Genomic DNA, 15727 nt, shown 5'->3' on the forward strand with positions numbered 1-15727 from the left:
TATTAGGAAACATAAAAGCAAATTCAAACATGAATTTTAAACGAATGCACTAGTTTTCGCTGTGATACGGTTATGATGACATGTTATGTTGAGATGGCATGTTGTGAGACCCATTGTGACCTTTATTCCACACTGATCTGATAAAACACTGGATAAAACATTGTAATAACTATATCTTTCAATCAAAGGTCTCACGGACATGAGACGACTCACGGATGCACGAATAGCCGATCAATTGTTGGCTAGTAGACTAACCAGACAAACAAGTTTTTAATCCTAAGCGCGCAAAGCAGGTTGGTCTAGTTAATGGCACTAAAGAATGCGAGACCCTTAGCAATGACTCCCTGATACTTCTACGGAGTATCCATGAGTCAAAAACGAAACCAGAATGAATGAAGACAGTCTCGAAAACCAAAAAAAGGCGCACAACATGTTTTGTATACGTTCGCTATTTTTGAAAGTTGAATAAAATTCACAAGCGTGTCAAGAGGGAATGCTACTCATGATAAATGGTTAAAACGGAAACTAATCGTTTCTACTGTTAAAGAATTCTTCCAACTTGACGGAACTGTACATACAACTCCCGACTGAGAGTGAACGCTCCAGGTTGGGTTTTCCTTGAATTGTGACTGGGTTCTTCTTCGGCTTGTTAAATAAAGGAAAAAGCGTTGGCGCCAGGCCCTCGCCACCAAATAGCTGAAAAATAAAGAATTGTGCATGATTGTGACAAGAACGAGGCCGTGAAACGATTAAAAATTTCTAACCAGTAACCAAAGCAAATAGAAGTTAGATGTTAGCTCGAAATCTGAAACATTATGGATTTCCAGCACTTCCAGTGGATAGCGCTATCCAGCCTTCGTACAATTCGCCACTGGTACACCTCGTCGCTCCCCCCACCCGTAACGTCGCTTCCCCACCCATAACGTCGCTTCCCCACCTATAACGTAGCCCCCCACCCATAACGTCGCTCTCCCACCCATAACGTCGCTTCCCCACCCGTAACGTCGCTCTCCCACCTATAACGTAGCCCCCCACCCATAACGTCGCTCCCCCACCCTTCTCTTACCTTATCTTCAAAACTCCTCGTCTTTCTTGCAACATTTCCAACTGATCTCGATATCGGAATGGAAATCTTCCTACTTTCTTTCTTCTGCATATTTTGCATTTCAAACAACCGCTGTTTTAAAGCAGCTATACGGTTACCCTCCGCATCCTCGGGAAGGCTGGGCGGAGATTTGATCCCGGCACTTTCACATACCGGAGATTTTACCGCGGTTCTTTTACCCTGCGTATGCTTCTGCAGCGATGATCTACGCTTTGGAAGTTTGATAGTTGCTGGAGGTTTTACGGCCGATCCCGATTGATTATTCGGGCCATGATCGGTTTGGTTCGCTACTTTTACATCGTTCCCAAACGCGTGTCGGTTTGCTTGTCGGTTTCCCACGCTAGGAGGTAGATCGGGTCTTGCCGGCGGCCGAATAATATTCCCTAGCTGTTTGCGACGGGTATCGCTTAGTTTTCGTCCGACAGGCCTAGTGTCCGATCGAGGTTCTTCAGCTAGCTAAGAATGAAATGAAATAGTGCTATAATGTAATTCGTTTAAACATGAAATAGTGTATATGTGATTGTGTTTTCGGACTAATGGCCTATAGTTTTCACTTAGTGGCATTGAGTAACTAAGGGGCTGTTTACATGAGCCCGGTTACCCGAGATTCAACGAAGCGTGAGATGATTTTGAGGTATTGAAATGAGCAGATAACATGATCCTGGCAGTCGTATAATCACCATAACAATAGCATGTGCTTGTTTAGTGTCATAAAGACTTATTTTAATACCTCAAAGTCATCTCACGCTTCGTTGAATCTCGGGTAACCAGGCTCATGTAAACAGCCCTTAAATCAGTTAAGCCAATATCGACGATGCATGTTTCACTTAGCTTGCTTTGTAAACACGTGAAAGAGATTCTATACATCTCTCAGAAGAGTTGTCGGAATAGAAATCCATTCTCACAGTATCTAATCGATTATATCCTTTCTTTTTCATTATCAAACGACTGGAAATTTTTGTGATTATATTAAATTAAAAGAACTATAGCTCAGACAGAAACTTAAAACCGAAATAAAGTATATTTCAAGAGATATTAAGTTGTTTCAACCGAGAAATACCCGTATATACTGTAAATACTCTTATATACTACAATAAAGGCCTGTTTACACTTGCAATTTATGCTGCGAATTTTCTTCTTTTGATAGATGTGAACGAGTGAATTAGTTATACTAATGTTCAAATAAGACCCCTTTTACATCAGAGCATCTGTAACTTATTGAGTGTACTCGTTCACATCCATCAAAGGAACAAAATCGCATACCAAGTGTAAACAAACCTGCAGGGATATCTCCTACTTACTACAATAAACCAACATTCTTACCTTTGAAGGTGGATTAGGTTTGGTTGGCTGCAAATTGATAACCCCTAGCTCCAAACGAGGCCCTTCAGTCGGTCCTCGGGCATCAACGTTGCTAGGAGACTCAGGTTTTGCCCGACGTAAAATATCCCTGATGTTTTTTGGGTCAGGGGGGCGCGGTGGTTTCTCGGGCTTTCTCGAGTCAGCTTTGTCTTCTTTCTGGCGATTAAATAAACTTAGTTTCTTTCGCCCAGACGTTGAACCGAGGTTTGTCTTGCGTTGGTTTGCATCCTCAAGTTCGGCAGCTGAATCGGACGGTACAAGACTATCGGTGTCATTACAGATCGTGTCGTAGTTGTGAGTAGAATTTCCATTTCCTCTTACCGAGTTGAAGGCCCTTGGAAAGATTTCAAAAACAACGTAGTTTCATATTGAGACACCAACGGATGTCCTCATGCAACTATCATATCCTGGTCAAACGGGGATGAGAGGATAGCAAGCGAAAGTTTACATGAGTGTTTTCTTAATTATCATTACATGAGTGTTTTCTCAACTATCATATCCTGGTCAAACGAGGACGAGAGAAATAGCAAGCGAGAGTTTACATGAGTGTTTTCTCAACAATTATGTCCTGGTCAAACGAGGATGAGAGTTCATGAGAGTTGGCAAGCGAGAGTTTACATGAGTTTTTTCTTAATTATCATAACATGAGTGTTTTCTCAACAATTATGTCCTGATCAAACGAGGATGAGAGTTCATAAGAGTTAGCAAGCGATAGTTTACATGAGTTTTTTCTCAACTTTCATGTCCTGATCATGCAAACGGCAGTTATTTTCTAAATATTCACTCACCTGCTGACGGCGACCCCAAGACCATGAAAACACATCAAGAACGCCGACAGGACCGAGCCGACGACATTCCAGGGCATAATGCAAATAACATGACGTCATAATGGCAATTTTCTAATGACGCACCGCGAGAATCACGCGCGCGACCCGCAAAGAGTTTGGGAGAAAGAGCGCGAAAATTAAGTACTGGAATTGATTGGGTCGAATTGCCCAATTTCGCTTAAAAATGGACTTGGAAAAACGGATTTATCATTTTTAATACACATTCTAAAGGCTAAGAGCAGTTGCCTGCTTCTGAAATCCCGAGAGTATTACAACAGCTTGTTTCGCGTAAAAAAGCAGAGAAAATTCAGCAGGGTTTGTCTTAACTTTAGATATAATGAAAGTGTGACGGTGAAAATTGTTTTTTATAGACCTTTGTCTTTGAGGAAAAAGCATGGCTCTGTTTGGCCAATGCTATAGCTCAGTGAGTTTCCCAAATATGCAGAATGAAACTGCGTAGACTTTCTACACAGTCTATTGAAGGCCTACATGACTTAACTATTCCAAGAGCTTACAAAACAAGGCAAATAGGAAGACATGTATTTGTGGTTGGATTTTTAATTGCTGTTTATAGTTCATCCTTTGGAAAGATGGTTTCCATTGTCTTTTGATGTTTGGTGTACTAAGATGTATCAAAAAACGCAAAAATATTTAACTCCCCGACTGTTAGAAGAATTCAAATTCTAACAATGGGTGATTTCAATTATTTGTAGGGATTTTTTAGAGACACGCCTTTGCTGAATCGGTGTGTCCCATGCAGGTAGGAAAAAATCCATTTTGAATCAGATGATGCACATTAACGTGTATACAGCGAATACGCTAAGGATCATCCCCTGTTTTGTTGCATTCATTGTCAGACGCAGTTCTCTGAGTAGCTTCGCAACTCTTGCGATGCTGTGTTAACTGCGCAGCCCAATCCTTCACCATAGGATTATCAAACTTTCCTATACAAATGCCAAACACGCATTTCAATCGAGTATAACTATACCAACGATTGCATAGTTATTGTTGCTACTGTGTGTACGTAACATGCTATTATTTCTGCCCCGTGCACGAGCATAGCAAATAATTTATTTCGTTCTTCCCTCGTTCTTCCTCGTTGCTGCATGGGGAACATAATCTACATGTTACTGATGCAGGGCACTCAAAAATGATTGATTGAATGTTTAGGACTTTGTTCTTAGGATATGCACGACTTTCTCCACAAAGAGATCATTTTGTCTCGTGAAATTTGCATGAAAATTGTATAATTATTGTATTTAATATTCACTATTTTATGAAGAAAAAATATTGCCACTAAATCAATAACAAAGTTAAGATCGCTTATGTATTGGTTGGTTTTCAATGTTTGAGAATTTGAAAGCCTACGGTACTTCCATGAACAAAAAATCGTATTTTTGACAGCTTTATTGCCACAATTAAATGACGATGATTTCAACCCATTATGTAATTCGTATTTTAGACGTGTTTAAAACACTTTTGCGGCATTTTTGCTAGCTCAACTAACAATTTTCAACATCACCAAAATTGCAGTACATAATAATATATTTAAATCTACTTTGCAGATAAAAGCTTAGGATGGCTCGCATTCAGTATGCAGCTAGTTGTTGTAAATCGTATTCAAAGACGGCGCTCATGTTGTAAATGCAGCAAATACACGTACGACAACAAAACTATAGGAATCCCACTGACGTCAGAGTGCAACTGGAATAAGTTGTATTATTTCAAATAGTATTTTCATTGGGATTCCTTTGAACAAAACTACGAACTGTAACTACAGCCGCGAACAGTTTAGAAACAGATTATGCGATTAAAAACAGATTCTGAGATTTAAAACAGATAATTAACAAATTATTGATGATTCCATTCTAACAGTTTTAAAGCAGCAGCTATGAATGAACGTCCCCCCCCCCTTATACGTGTACATATGTAGTACAAAAACGTTGCTGCAAACAAACTCGCATAGTTTGGCGGAATTTGTATATACACATTGACGAGTTACTCAAACTTACCTTCAGTCGAGTTGAAAAATTCCTGAAGATGACCACTCTGCCCAGATTCTACACGGGAAATATACAGGGTTTAAATTGAATCATAAAAGGTGTTTCGGAATGAAATATTCGATTTAATAAAACCGATTTATATACTTAAGACACGAATAATTATAAATGCTCGAATGTTCAGGTTCTGCCCTAATAGGAACATCCACAACTTAGATCCACTCATATATAAAAAGAATCGCAAAGCTGTAGAATCAGTGAAGAAAATTGTTCTGACCGAAGGTGTGGGGTTACTTGGGACTTCAGTTACATGACACAAATCAAGTTACAAGTGTCAAGCACAATATCTAGTTTAACGACTTTCGGCTGTTTAGTTTTCATAGGTACGGTAAAAATACGGTACAAAAACATGTATCGTACGTGAATTTCAGGGTACAAATCTATCGAAACGGAAATATCAATGCAATGTTACACTATGCAACTTTTCTTGCAATTTGCACTTCAATTCTTCTCTTCCTGAGGTATTTAAAGTTGTCAAATACCAAAATTTCTTTAAGATCTGCTAACTCTAAACACGTAAATAAAATATTTTCCATGCTGGCTGGCGATTCAATTTCTTAAACGTGATGTTTGACACGTGAAAAACGCGAAAAATGTTAACGGCTTGAGCTTGGACGGAATTGCTGCATTCTTGCAAAACGAAACACATTGTAAGATTGGGTACCAGTTTTCTTATGATAAACCCTTTGGATAAAACTGTATGGAGCAGTGAAATGAATATAACTGTATGGAGCCACCTTTAGTAACGCTTTGAGAATAATATTTCGCGCCAAAATAAAGTTGAAAAGATGGCGGCCGCATTTCGACTTAAAAAAAACAAATATTGTATGATCGATCGCTCACCTTGTTCGTACTGATGTGCTTGTAGGATCATATCGAAGCGATCCAAATTCTTTACGAACTTTGCTTCTGCGGTTTCCTGGGCTTCATACTCCTAAAAACCAACAAAAATAACGAATAAACAACAGACTTTATTATACGGTCCTACTCCTTTATACGGTCCTACTAAACACTGCCCGGGACTGCCCGAGACTGCCCGAGACTGCCCGAGACTGCCCGAGACTGCCCGGATGACTGAATTTGTCCCGAATATCAACTTGCTCGAGCATCTTCGGTTCCGAAGAAACCGGCCACTTTTTTTTAAAGCAATTTCTGTTAAATGGAATTCTATTAAAATAGTTTAAATAATTTATTGTACTGTAATTCATAAATCATTTATTGTATTCCAGGGCATATGAAACAATCGTATGCTTGGCATCGAATGTATTATGATATGATAATAACAACTACCTAAAATAGACAAAAACATTTCTTGACTTTGCAAACTATAGTATTAGCATACTGTAGCAGCCTAACAGTTAGGTGCTGTAATTGTCATACCAGTATGTCATGTATGACATCATACTGCAGTGCTTGACTGTTGGGCTACCTATGGTATTATAGGGACTCTATCATACCAACTCTCCTCACAAAAGCCCTTAATTAGGTAGAAAAGTAAGGAAGCGTTTTTGTCTCTTATAGGCAGTTATTGTTACTTGTTATGCCACATTTGATGCTAAGATTTTCAAAGACACTGTCACGCTTCTCCCTGCATGGTCATATTGTCGAACGCTAGCTTGCTTGAATCAAATTAGCGAGCTAAAGATGCACCAAATACGACACACACTAGTGTTGGAAATTCAATTTTAATTTGTTTTCTATACTGCTCTGACTTTATTTACCAAATGAAGTGAAAAAATTCCAATGTAATTGATTTACATACCTCCCACAAACTGAATAACTCTTGACCAACCTAAAAAAACAAATTTCTATCAATACTTACAACAAGCAATATTGAAGTGGTGCAGCTGACAATAAAATATTGCCAGTAAATTGTTTATTTGTGAAGAACTGTTCAGATAATTAGATTTGTTCATACATAGTCCACTTACCTTGTTCCCAGCAAGCAGAGATATTTGTTTCATCGCTTCCTAAAATGGAATTTGATCAAATTTTAAGTTCTTATAAACATTTTCATAATTACCATACACAAATACCTACACCACTTGGACAAAATTATTTTAGGGTTAAATTTGCAATTGTTAATAAGCTGTTTGCTGGCTTGAAAAAATTATTTTGATAGGGGTCGGTTTCTGACCATGTGTGTCATTGCAGTTATACACCTCAATGTTTATAGTCTCATTAGTCTGTACAAAGACACACAAGATTTTGACTATCAAATGCAATCCTAACATTGCTGCAAATCATGAATGTACTTACATTATTGGATAATTAAGGTGATTAGCATGCTGAATTTTGGGCATGCAAGTAATGACATACACTAATACCACAATATTCAAACTCAAATTGCTCAACACTTCTGTTAGCCTGAGTGTCAACATAACTCAGATGTTGATGGGTGCATCATGGGCTCATCTGTACTCAATGCAAAGCTAATGAGGGTATGTGTCTAGTCATTTGTTAACTGTTAATGACACCTAATTAAGCACAGACAATTAGTTCTTTGAGGATCATATACATAGATACTGGATTTCAAACTTTGTAATAGTGTGCTATAACATCATTACCTTTTCTTTTGCATGCTTCTCATCCTTGTTCACACCACAATAGGGTGTGATGTCCCCAACAATGCATTCTGCCATGTCATGAACTAGTGCAAGTTTCAAGCATCTTTGAATGTTAACAGAAATTTTTCATTAATAATACATCAAAATCCATTGTAACAAATGGCCAAATCGAGTTAAAAGTATAACTGCAGTGAAACACCATTGTGATGAATGCTTTAAAGTCTGTTGACTTGCAATGAATATGGGCACTAAAATAGTACCCAATCCAATGTTGCTATATCAATAACAAACTACGCACATTCCATGCGTCAGAAGTGAATTGGACCTGGCAAACGTGGATTGTATGAAGAGACCTTAACAGTTAAACTCTCTAATTTCAGTTACACAGCATCTTATTTCAACAGGCCGACTCAAAATGTCCAAAATTACATACCTTGCCTTGTTGAGATTGTGATCATCTTGGATGAAAAAGGTCATGACAGCCATCATGTACATATGATCAGCAACATGCTCAGGATTATTCACACCTGACCTTACCCAACCAGTTCTTTTAAGCGACTAAAGATTGAAAAATAGTGTTGGTACATATAATATAAATGCTTCCCCGGTCTTACTGTTTATACTCTGCCCTGTCACAAGCCATTGAAACAAGAAACTAGGTATTTCTGGACATAAAACATGTATTTCACAACATTAAAACAACTTTATAATCCCTAATACATCACAATTCTCATGATTTAAATAAGACTTTAAACATTTTTGTATGTTTTATATTGTGCCAATAAAATCACCATTCTTTGTAGCAATTCAATATTTCCACCAATTACATCCTGTGGCCATACCACTTGCTATAGGTGTATTTTCTAGTCTTTTCAATAATAACTAATCTATATAACCACAGTTAATAGAATATACATGGTTTGGAGACCACATAAAACTACATGTTGAGGTAGATTTATGCCAAAAAATTGTACCTTTCTCATCACATGTCTATTGTATTTTGCACAGATAAACTAATAGCGATCTTTTAATTAACATATTTTTTTCAACTCAAGGTTGAGGAGCTTAGCAAGACAAATGCCATTGGTACATTTGGCTAAAATACAATAAACATGTGACGAGAAAGGAACCATTTTTTGCATAAACGTGGACAATAACATAGTTAATGAGTTGTATTGTACTTTTATTTAGTCTCCAAACCATATATATTCTATTAACAGTGATATAACTCAACATCAACAAAAATTTTATAACCCTCATTGTGCAGGGTACCCAGATACCCCTCTCCCAACTTCGGGCAACCAGCATACCCTTCAATGTCTGACGCCAAACCATTGAAATTTCAACAAGACTTCAACCCCATAAACTTACTTTCAGTTTGCCAACAACTGTCATGAACTGCAATACATCTTGTTTTGACTCAGTCATGTCCAGAACTTGCTACAAAGCTACTTCAATATTTTGATATTAAAGTGGCAATTAATGGTGACTTTATTGATGAAAACTGGGCAGATCTATAAACTCGAAATACATCAGAACTATATCGATTTCAAAACCTGTAGTAAAAAAAGGTTGAATAACCTTTTTCATATGAAGAAAAGTGATAAAATTAGATCATTTTGTTAGAAATTAGGAACAAATCTTTCTGAGTATTTCTGGATTCAATTATTGAGCCTGTGTTAACACCGCAGCGGCTATTCCCAGCAGCATCATTACGGTTTACCGCAGAGCGATTTCCAACATGGCGAAAAGTTTTAGGGCATGTTTTCGCCATATATTTTTACCTAGAAATGCCATTTTAAGATCGTTTTCTAGCACGTCCTACAATTCTTCGAGTACCGTAGTTGACGACGTGAACAATAAAAGCTTTGCGGAAATGTTTGAGGAGACGCCATTTGCCAAACTAGGTCGACCTGCTGGTAAGGTTGTCGAAGGAAAGATTACCCACATTGTAAAAGACGATATGTACGTCGATTTTGGCTGGAAATTTCACGCTGTTGTTAAAATACCGCCAAGTAAAGTTAAAAGGTGGTTTCACATTCCTGTTTCTTTGTGGGACATGACTGCAGTCAATATATTGTACTTTTTATATATATATACATATATATATTACAAATAATTTATATATTGTATCAGTTTCGACTTTTTTGATACATGAGCGTTAACCGAGGGTCCACTCCAATAGTAATCCTGAAACTCAGCGTAAGTTTGTTGCTAAACTTCCTTCTCATATATCGAGAACAGCCAATCTAATTGTAAACTGGTCCCTAAGAGACGCTCTAAGTTTGAGCTACATATGGTAGTTGCAAAACTGGTCATTCAAAATTGAGTAGTTTGCAATTAACTTCATTTCTTGTTTCATTTTAGTCAATCATTCAGCGTGGGTGACGTCATCGAAGTGAAAATAAACGAACTCGAAATGACGGGACATTTTCTTGGACAGCACAAGCGAATAACCTTGTGTGAAGCTGACGTTTCTTTAGTAGATGAAAAAAGTTAGGGGGGGGGGGCATTTTGATTCATTCATTAAATATGATCATTAATTTCTAAGGCATTTGGGAATATATGAATATGGCCCCCTCAATTAACGTTCGATTGACGCCAATGCCTAAATCCATGATTAATCCATGTTGAATATAGTTTAAATCCATGTGAAATATAGTTTTACTGTGAGCTTGAATATTTATTAAATTAGATTAAACTTTGAATACCTAAATGACAAAGTGAAACGATGAAGATGATTTTAAAATATAATATTCGTCGTGTCCCCATTCCCCCAGGATCCGCGGCCGTAAGCTCAGAATATAACCAACTATATTTTTACTTGAAACGCTTTATTTCTAAAAATTTTAGCCAGTAATACATCAAAAGTTCAAATCACATTAAAATCAAATTAGGAAATACGAACAACATTATTTTTCCAAAGTTACTGATGGTAGTAATACACTTCAATCTCGTTAACACGGAAATTGTTGTAATGCCCGGCCAAGAGGGCTCTGGTATTACTTGCTCCGTAATTGTAACCAGAGGGTGGTTTGTAGGTGTGACCAAGGTTGGTGTAGGAGCCTGCGTTCGCGTTTGCGTTAGTCCTGATGTGAAGGTCGTGTCCACCGCCGAAGGTGGGACCATAGCCGTTGTTCGTGTAGATGGCGTTGTTGTGGTTTCGGTAGACCGGCAATTTGAATGGCTTAATGTTGTATTTGTTACGGAATGAGAAAAGGAAGGAGTTGGTAGAGCGTATGTAACGAGCCGATCCTAAAATGAATAAAACCCATGTAAATGGAGCGCCTTCCTCGCGTCGTCTACACTGTATATTCTATTTTGTTCATGATTTCTCCACTCTGCCTTGTACACTTATGGCTGTGCGTTATTCCATGTTGTAGCTATGTGATCCTAGTTATCTCGTATCATTCATTATTGTACCTGTTTCGTTGCTGTTAAAACAGTCTTCATTTGACCAGTTTCTGGCCTCCTTACTGATAGCTTTGCACGAACTAATAACTCAAATTGCCGGAAACGCATTTTTGAATATTTTCCCAAGTTAGTCAGTGACCTGAATTTAGCCTGAGGCGGCTAAAAATGCTCGTGTACGTGCCTTTTGCCTGCAAAGACCTCCCCTCTCCTGCTGACCAGTCACCCCCGCTGCCAACCAGTCACCCTCTCCCGACAAAAGTTTTGCCGGAGCTGGTTACGGGCTCAGACCTACCTCCCCATGATTGATCGGTGAATCCTCCAAAGACGTAGAATCCAGTTCTCACGAGGGTTACGGTGGGACCACGGTGGTCGCAGAGGGAGTGGAAGGTGGAGGATGCAAAACCATGTTTCGATGCACGATAACACAGCTGAAGGCCATGTTTAGCTGGAAGCCATTGTTTCAAGAGTGTGACCCAGTTAGGATGATTGTCCAGTATCAATGAAGCGTGCAGCGCATCTGAAAGAATGAGGTATTGCGTATTCTGCGTCTGTACTTTTAAGTATAAAAATCTTAAATTATTATGAATAAATAAAATCCACATGACGCCTGCGAGGTCCCCCCCCCTGCTTACTGAATTACACATACATCCCCGATTGCCCCCCCCCCTTACACATATACTTATTTCATCTCTCGAACGTACTTGAGATAATCAATAAACATATCCACATCTCACCTTTCTTATCACAGATCAAACCACCAAAACCATCCTTACAAGTACACTTGAATCCCCCTCCGTTCACATTTGTACACACGCCGTTGTTTTGGCAAGGATTGGCCTCGCATGGCAACACTAAAACATGGAAATTTTGGGGTTTAAAAAATTATAACAACAGGATAATTTCTATAGTGTCATTTTTTTGGAACATACAGTAGAAGTCAAGATGATATTTTTTGGTTTTAAATAAAAAATATTTAGCAACGCGGCAGGGAGGGAACTACACGATCTCCATCTTGCCAAATTTTATCTCAAAAGATAAAACGTGTATTTGTTTCGGCTATTTTAGTAAAGGACATATTTCTGAAAATGAAAGTCATTTCCTGTGAAGATAAACACCACGAGTCTAAATCTCAATGTTTCAATCATAGAACTTTGATACTTTAAATTGGAAGTACACAAACGGTTATTTTAGATTTTGAACTTCTATACTTTAAAATACAATGTCTGTGTTAATATCTAATAATGTACTTAGGTTCGTTTTGCTTCTAAATGAACGTATATTGTACACATGCGAAATTTGGGCAAATTTTTATAGAAAGGGCCCACCATTGTTAGGAGCAGAAACGATGCGCAGAATGGACATGACTTCCAGTTTAATGTGTGCAGTATTGAAAATTCCTCAAAATATTTCTTGGTACTACTCACCCTTCTTTGAACAATCGGAGCCCTTGAATCCTGCCCGACATGTGCATTTGAAACATGTTTCCCCATCATTCCTACACGTCCCGCCATTTTTGCACGGATGGCGGTCACACGGTAAGACTGGGAACAAAAATGTGATAGTTGAGTTGTGAAAGAAATAAACAAAGGAAAATCTCGTGTTTACGAGGAAAAAACTCGACCTTTTCCATACCTTTTTGCTCACACAAGATTCCTCGATAATTTTTAAGACATCTACAAGTGAAAGTTCCTCCGGATGCTAAAAAGCATTTGCCACCATTTCTACATGGCCTCACTTCGCAAGGGGTTACTGGGGAAGAGAGAACATAATTCATTAAAATTTATTATTAACGACTGATATATACCAACTGGAATACGCATCCGCTATGAATAATTGGAGAATAAATAGAGGTCATTCTGAGTGGTGCTATTTTAAATTTAATTTGCTATCTAAAGATCAGACACTTTATACACATTTCTAATTCAGGAAAAATCATATGAAAGTTGACGTATTTATGTATTGTAACTTGAAAAGTAGTAGGCAAAAGACCGATAACTAACAATAACCTGGTAGGCTGTACTCTAAAATGTCACTAATAATCAAACTCATTGATTGGGGAAACTTAGTCATGTCGTAACGATTCCATGATGGCACTTTCAGTCTAATAAAAGCTCGATTTTAAGTGTTTTACCTTCAATCTGATTCATAAAAAAAACACGATCCCATTGATCATTAATAAGAGAAATTTTATGCCACACTCAATGAGTGAGAGTGTAAACTATTTAAATTAGTGTTATTTGCATTTAGTAAATATGAAGTGCTATTCGTAGCATTATAATATCAAAGGTTCACGAACAAATTCTCTAGAAACAAATCAAGGTATAAATACTCAATTAGTTACTTTTTTGTGCGCAGTTATATCCTTTGTACCCCGAGGCACATCTGCATTTTCTGTACGTTCCTGAAATTACTCGACCATTGTTCCAGCACACGTTGTTATTAGCGAAGACCGGCACTAAAGAGTAAAAACAACAACAAAAAGCGTTAGCTATATACTTTGTTCGCATAGATTGATTATCTTAAGACTGAAATATAAATCCTCAAATATTCTTATTATAAATATGAGAGCCCAACATTTAACATTTAAGAAAGCCATCAAAACAATTTAAAGTTTAAAAGTAAATATATTTGTAACGTTTCGTCTTTAACCTAAGACATCTTCAGACAAGTGATATAAAATTACATGAGATTTGAATATATATAATCCATTTACATATGTAAATTAATTGCCTACTAAACCACCCCTTCTACTATTAATCTTGACCTCGGCAGACTTTGATTCCAAGCAGAAAAGGGTTTATTCAAAGAAAATTTTAACTCGTTCGGCCCATTGGAAAGAGAAGGACTACTGCAATGGGCTTTAAAATAATACAAAATCAGTGATGTTGTCTTAAAATATTAACAAAGAGGCCAGGATGCGTGGAGTAAAGGGTGTTTTTGGAAACATCGGTCAATTTAGGTGTGGGTCATTTCAATTCTGGGTGGTGGGTGTATTGAATGCACCATTACAGCGAAAAAAAATTTTCTTCTTGTTTCTGGAGCTTGCTCAAAAACCATGACAATTACTAATTATTTCAAGCCACTGTGGGTTTCTATTTCAACTATCTGCAAACTGATCGGCATTAAAAAAGTATATGTGGCTCGGACCTGAGGCCTTAATTAGCTCCTTTCCACTACACCACTGTGGACAATACCCTGTTCTGTGCAACCCGTCAGGAAAGAGTGGTCGTAAGAAAGATGAACGCATTTCCGAACTCAATGCATGGCGAACTCAATATTGTGTCTAAAAGAATAGCAGTCGGACTGACAACTCCAGCAACTTATGTTTCCAATCCTAAGCCCAATCCTATGGAATTCTACTTTGTCTGATCCCATGTAAAGCAAGCGCTATCGATGTTATATATCTTATAGGTGTAGGATGTCAATTGGGACCATGGACATTGGCGAACTTTTTAAATCAAATTTAAATTCAAATAACGCCACGTTTAAGACTGCGACCCAATTCTTCATCCCTATGTTTTTGCGTTGAGAGCAAGTCTACATGCAAAAAATGACAGCTACAGAATACCTGCGTATAACGCTAAGATGATCACCAAAAATACACCAACGAAAACTCTCATCTTGTGCTTGAGTTGCAAGCTTTAATGCAAAGAAGAAAAGGGTAAAAAAGGGGGAAAAATTATTTTACAACGCTTATTACTAACATGGGGAAAATATGTTTGTGAAACTGCATGCATCCAGTATAAAAACCGCATGTGGAAAACTGGTCTTAACAGTTCAGTTTAGAATCCTGAGAAACTCACCTTCAATTTCTAAACGTTCAGCTCAATCTTGCTTGTCGCGTAAATGGTGTGTATCCCTGAAGTCCTACAGCTCAAACTGGCTGATATCAAAACCAACCAGTAGCTTTTATGCTTTCAATCCCACGCCAGAAATTACACAAAGAATATTCGCTCGGAAAAAATGTTTCATTTGAATTGATATTGTGAATTCCATCGTGACATTCCCAAGTCAATTTAGGCGATTTTAGACACTCTCATCAAATAAACTATAGCAAGTGATTCCGCCAAAATTTACCAAGTCAATTTCGTTTGAACTGCTGTTTGCAGACGAAATAAAAGCGACTACATTTTATTGCTAAGTGCAAAACGTCTGTCATAGCTTAGAAAATATGCTGAATTCTTTAGGATGTCGGCTGACATGCAGTATATTTTACTAAAACTAAGTTGTCCAACTATTGAATACCTGCAGCCACAGTAATTTACTTGCCAACTATTTTAGAAAACTGTATACTGAGTGCATGGGTTTAACCAGTGCCGACAATTCCAAAATTGCTATGAGTTGAATTCTTTACTTATGAATAAATACTTTAAAATATTTTGCATGTTTATA

At 37.7% G+C, this 15727-nt stretch overlaps 3 protein-coding genes and 1 long non-coding RNA gene across 4 annotated transcripts; 1 reads left to right on the top strand and 3 right to left on the bottom strand.

The window, feature by feature from the left end:
- Positions 1-4056: 4056 nt before the first annotated feature.
- On the bottom strand, positions 4057-9559 carry LOC114525158 (HD domain-containing protein 2-like). Its single transcript, XM_028546380.1, has 8 exons — positions 9293-9559; positions 8355-8479; positions 7922-8024; positions 7286-7324; positions 7117-7146; positions 6198-6288; positions 5307-5354; positions 4057-4238 (listed from the first exon to the last, which is right to left on the bottom strand). Exons 1-8 carry the CDS (start codon positions 9347-9349, stop codon positions 4114-4116), a joined length of 618 nt encoding a protein of 205 aa, XP_028402181.1. The 5' UTR covers positions 9350-9559; the 3' UTR covers positions 4057-4113.
- A 91-nt stretch (positions 9560-9650) lies between these two features.
- Positions 9651-10426, top strand: LOC114525202 (28S ribosomal protein S28, mitochondrial-like). The gene is made up of 2 exons (XM_028546422.1): positions 9651-9949; positions 10289-10426. The coding sequence occupies exons 1-2, from the start codon at positions 9663-9665 to the stop codon at positions 10419-10421; spliced, it is 420 nt and encodes a 139-aa protein (XP_028402223.1). The 5' UTR covers positions 9651-9662; the 3' UTR covers positions 10422-10426.
- Positions 10427-10752: 326 nt separating this feature from the next.
- Positions 10753-12697, bottom strand: LOC114525092 (TLD domain-containing protein 1-like). The gene is made up of 4 exons (XM_028546301.1): positions 12661-12697; positions 12070-12186; positions 11628-11852; positions 10753-11176 (listed from the first exon to the last, which is right to left on the bottom strand). The coding sequence occupies exons 1-4, from the start codon at positions 12695-12697 to the stop codon at positions 10848-10850; spliced, it is 708 nt and encodes a 235-aa protein (XP_028402102.1). The 3' UTR covers positions 10753-10847.
- Positions 12698-13677: 980 nt separating this feature from the next.
- On the bottom strand, positions 13678-15265 carry LOC114525053. The gene is made up of 3 exons (XR_003687143.1): positions 15139-15265; positions 14904-14974; positions 13678-13790 (listed from the first exon to the last, which is right to left on the bottom strand). It is a non-coding gene; the product is annotated as an uncharacterized LOC114525053 (long non-coding RNA).
- Between the last annotated feature and the right edge of the window lie 462 nt (positions 15266-15727).

Source organism: Dendronephthya gigantea, unplaced genomic scaffold (assembly GCF_004324835.1).
Source record: "Dendronephthya gigantea isolate DGI-Jeju-01 unplaced genomic scaffold, DenGig_1.0 000033F, whole genome shotgun sequence".
Classification (NCBI taxonomy): Eukaryota; Metazoa; Cnidaria; class Anthozoa; order Malacalcyonacea; family Nephtheidae; genus Dendronephthya; species Dendronephthya gigantea.

What these genes read in the sequence shown, in the direction of transcription:
- LOC114525158 (XM_028546380.1), bottom strand. Translation starts at nt 9,349, where the DNA reads ATGACTGAGTCAAAACAAGATGTATTGCAGTTCATGACAGTTGTTGGC. An exon ending in CACAATCTCAACAAGGCAAG is followed by an intron (nt 8,025 to 8,354) that starts GTATGTAATTTT and finishes TAACATTCAAAG; the next exon opens with ATGCTTGAAACTTGCACTAG. An exon ending in AGTTATTCAGTTTGTGGGAG is followed by an intron (nt 6,289 to 7,116) that starts GTATGTAAATCA and finishes GTTGGTTTTTAG; the next exon opens with GAGTATGAAGCCCAGGAAAC.
- LOC114525092 (XM_028546301.1), bottom strand. Translation starts at nt 12,697, where the DNA reads ATGTCCATTCTGCGCATCGTTTCTGCTCCTAACAATG. An exon ending in CGTTTCTGCTCCTAACAATG is followed by an intron (nt 12,187 to 12,660) that starts GTGGGCCCTTTC and finishes TCCATGTTTTAG; the next exon opens with TGTTGCCATGCGAGGCCAAT. An exon ending in TTTGATCTGTGATAAGAAAG is followed by an intron (nt 11,853 to 12,069) that starts GTGAGATGTGGA and finishes TCATTCTTTCAG; the next exon opens with ATGCGCTGCACGCTTCATTG.
- LOC114525202 (XM_028546422.1), top strand. Translation starts at nt 9,663, where the DNA reads ATGGCGAAAAGTTTTAGGGCATGTTTTCGCCATATATTTTTACCTAGA. An exon ending in CCGCCAAGTAAAGTTAAAAG is followed by an intron (nt 9,950 to 10,288) that starts GTGGTTTCACAT and finishes GTTTCATTTTAG; the next exon opens with TCAATCATTCAGCGTGGGTG.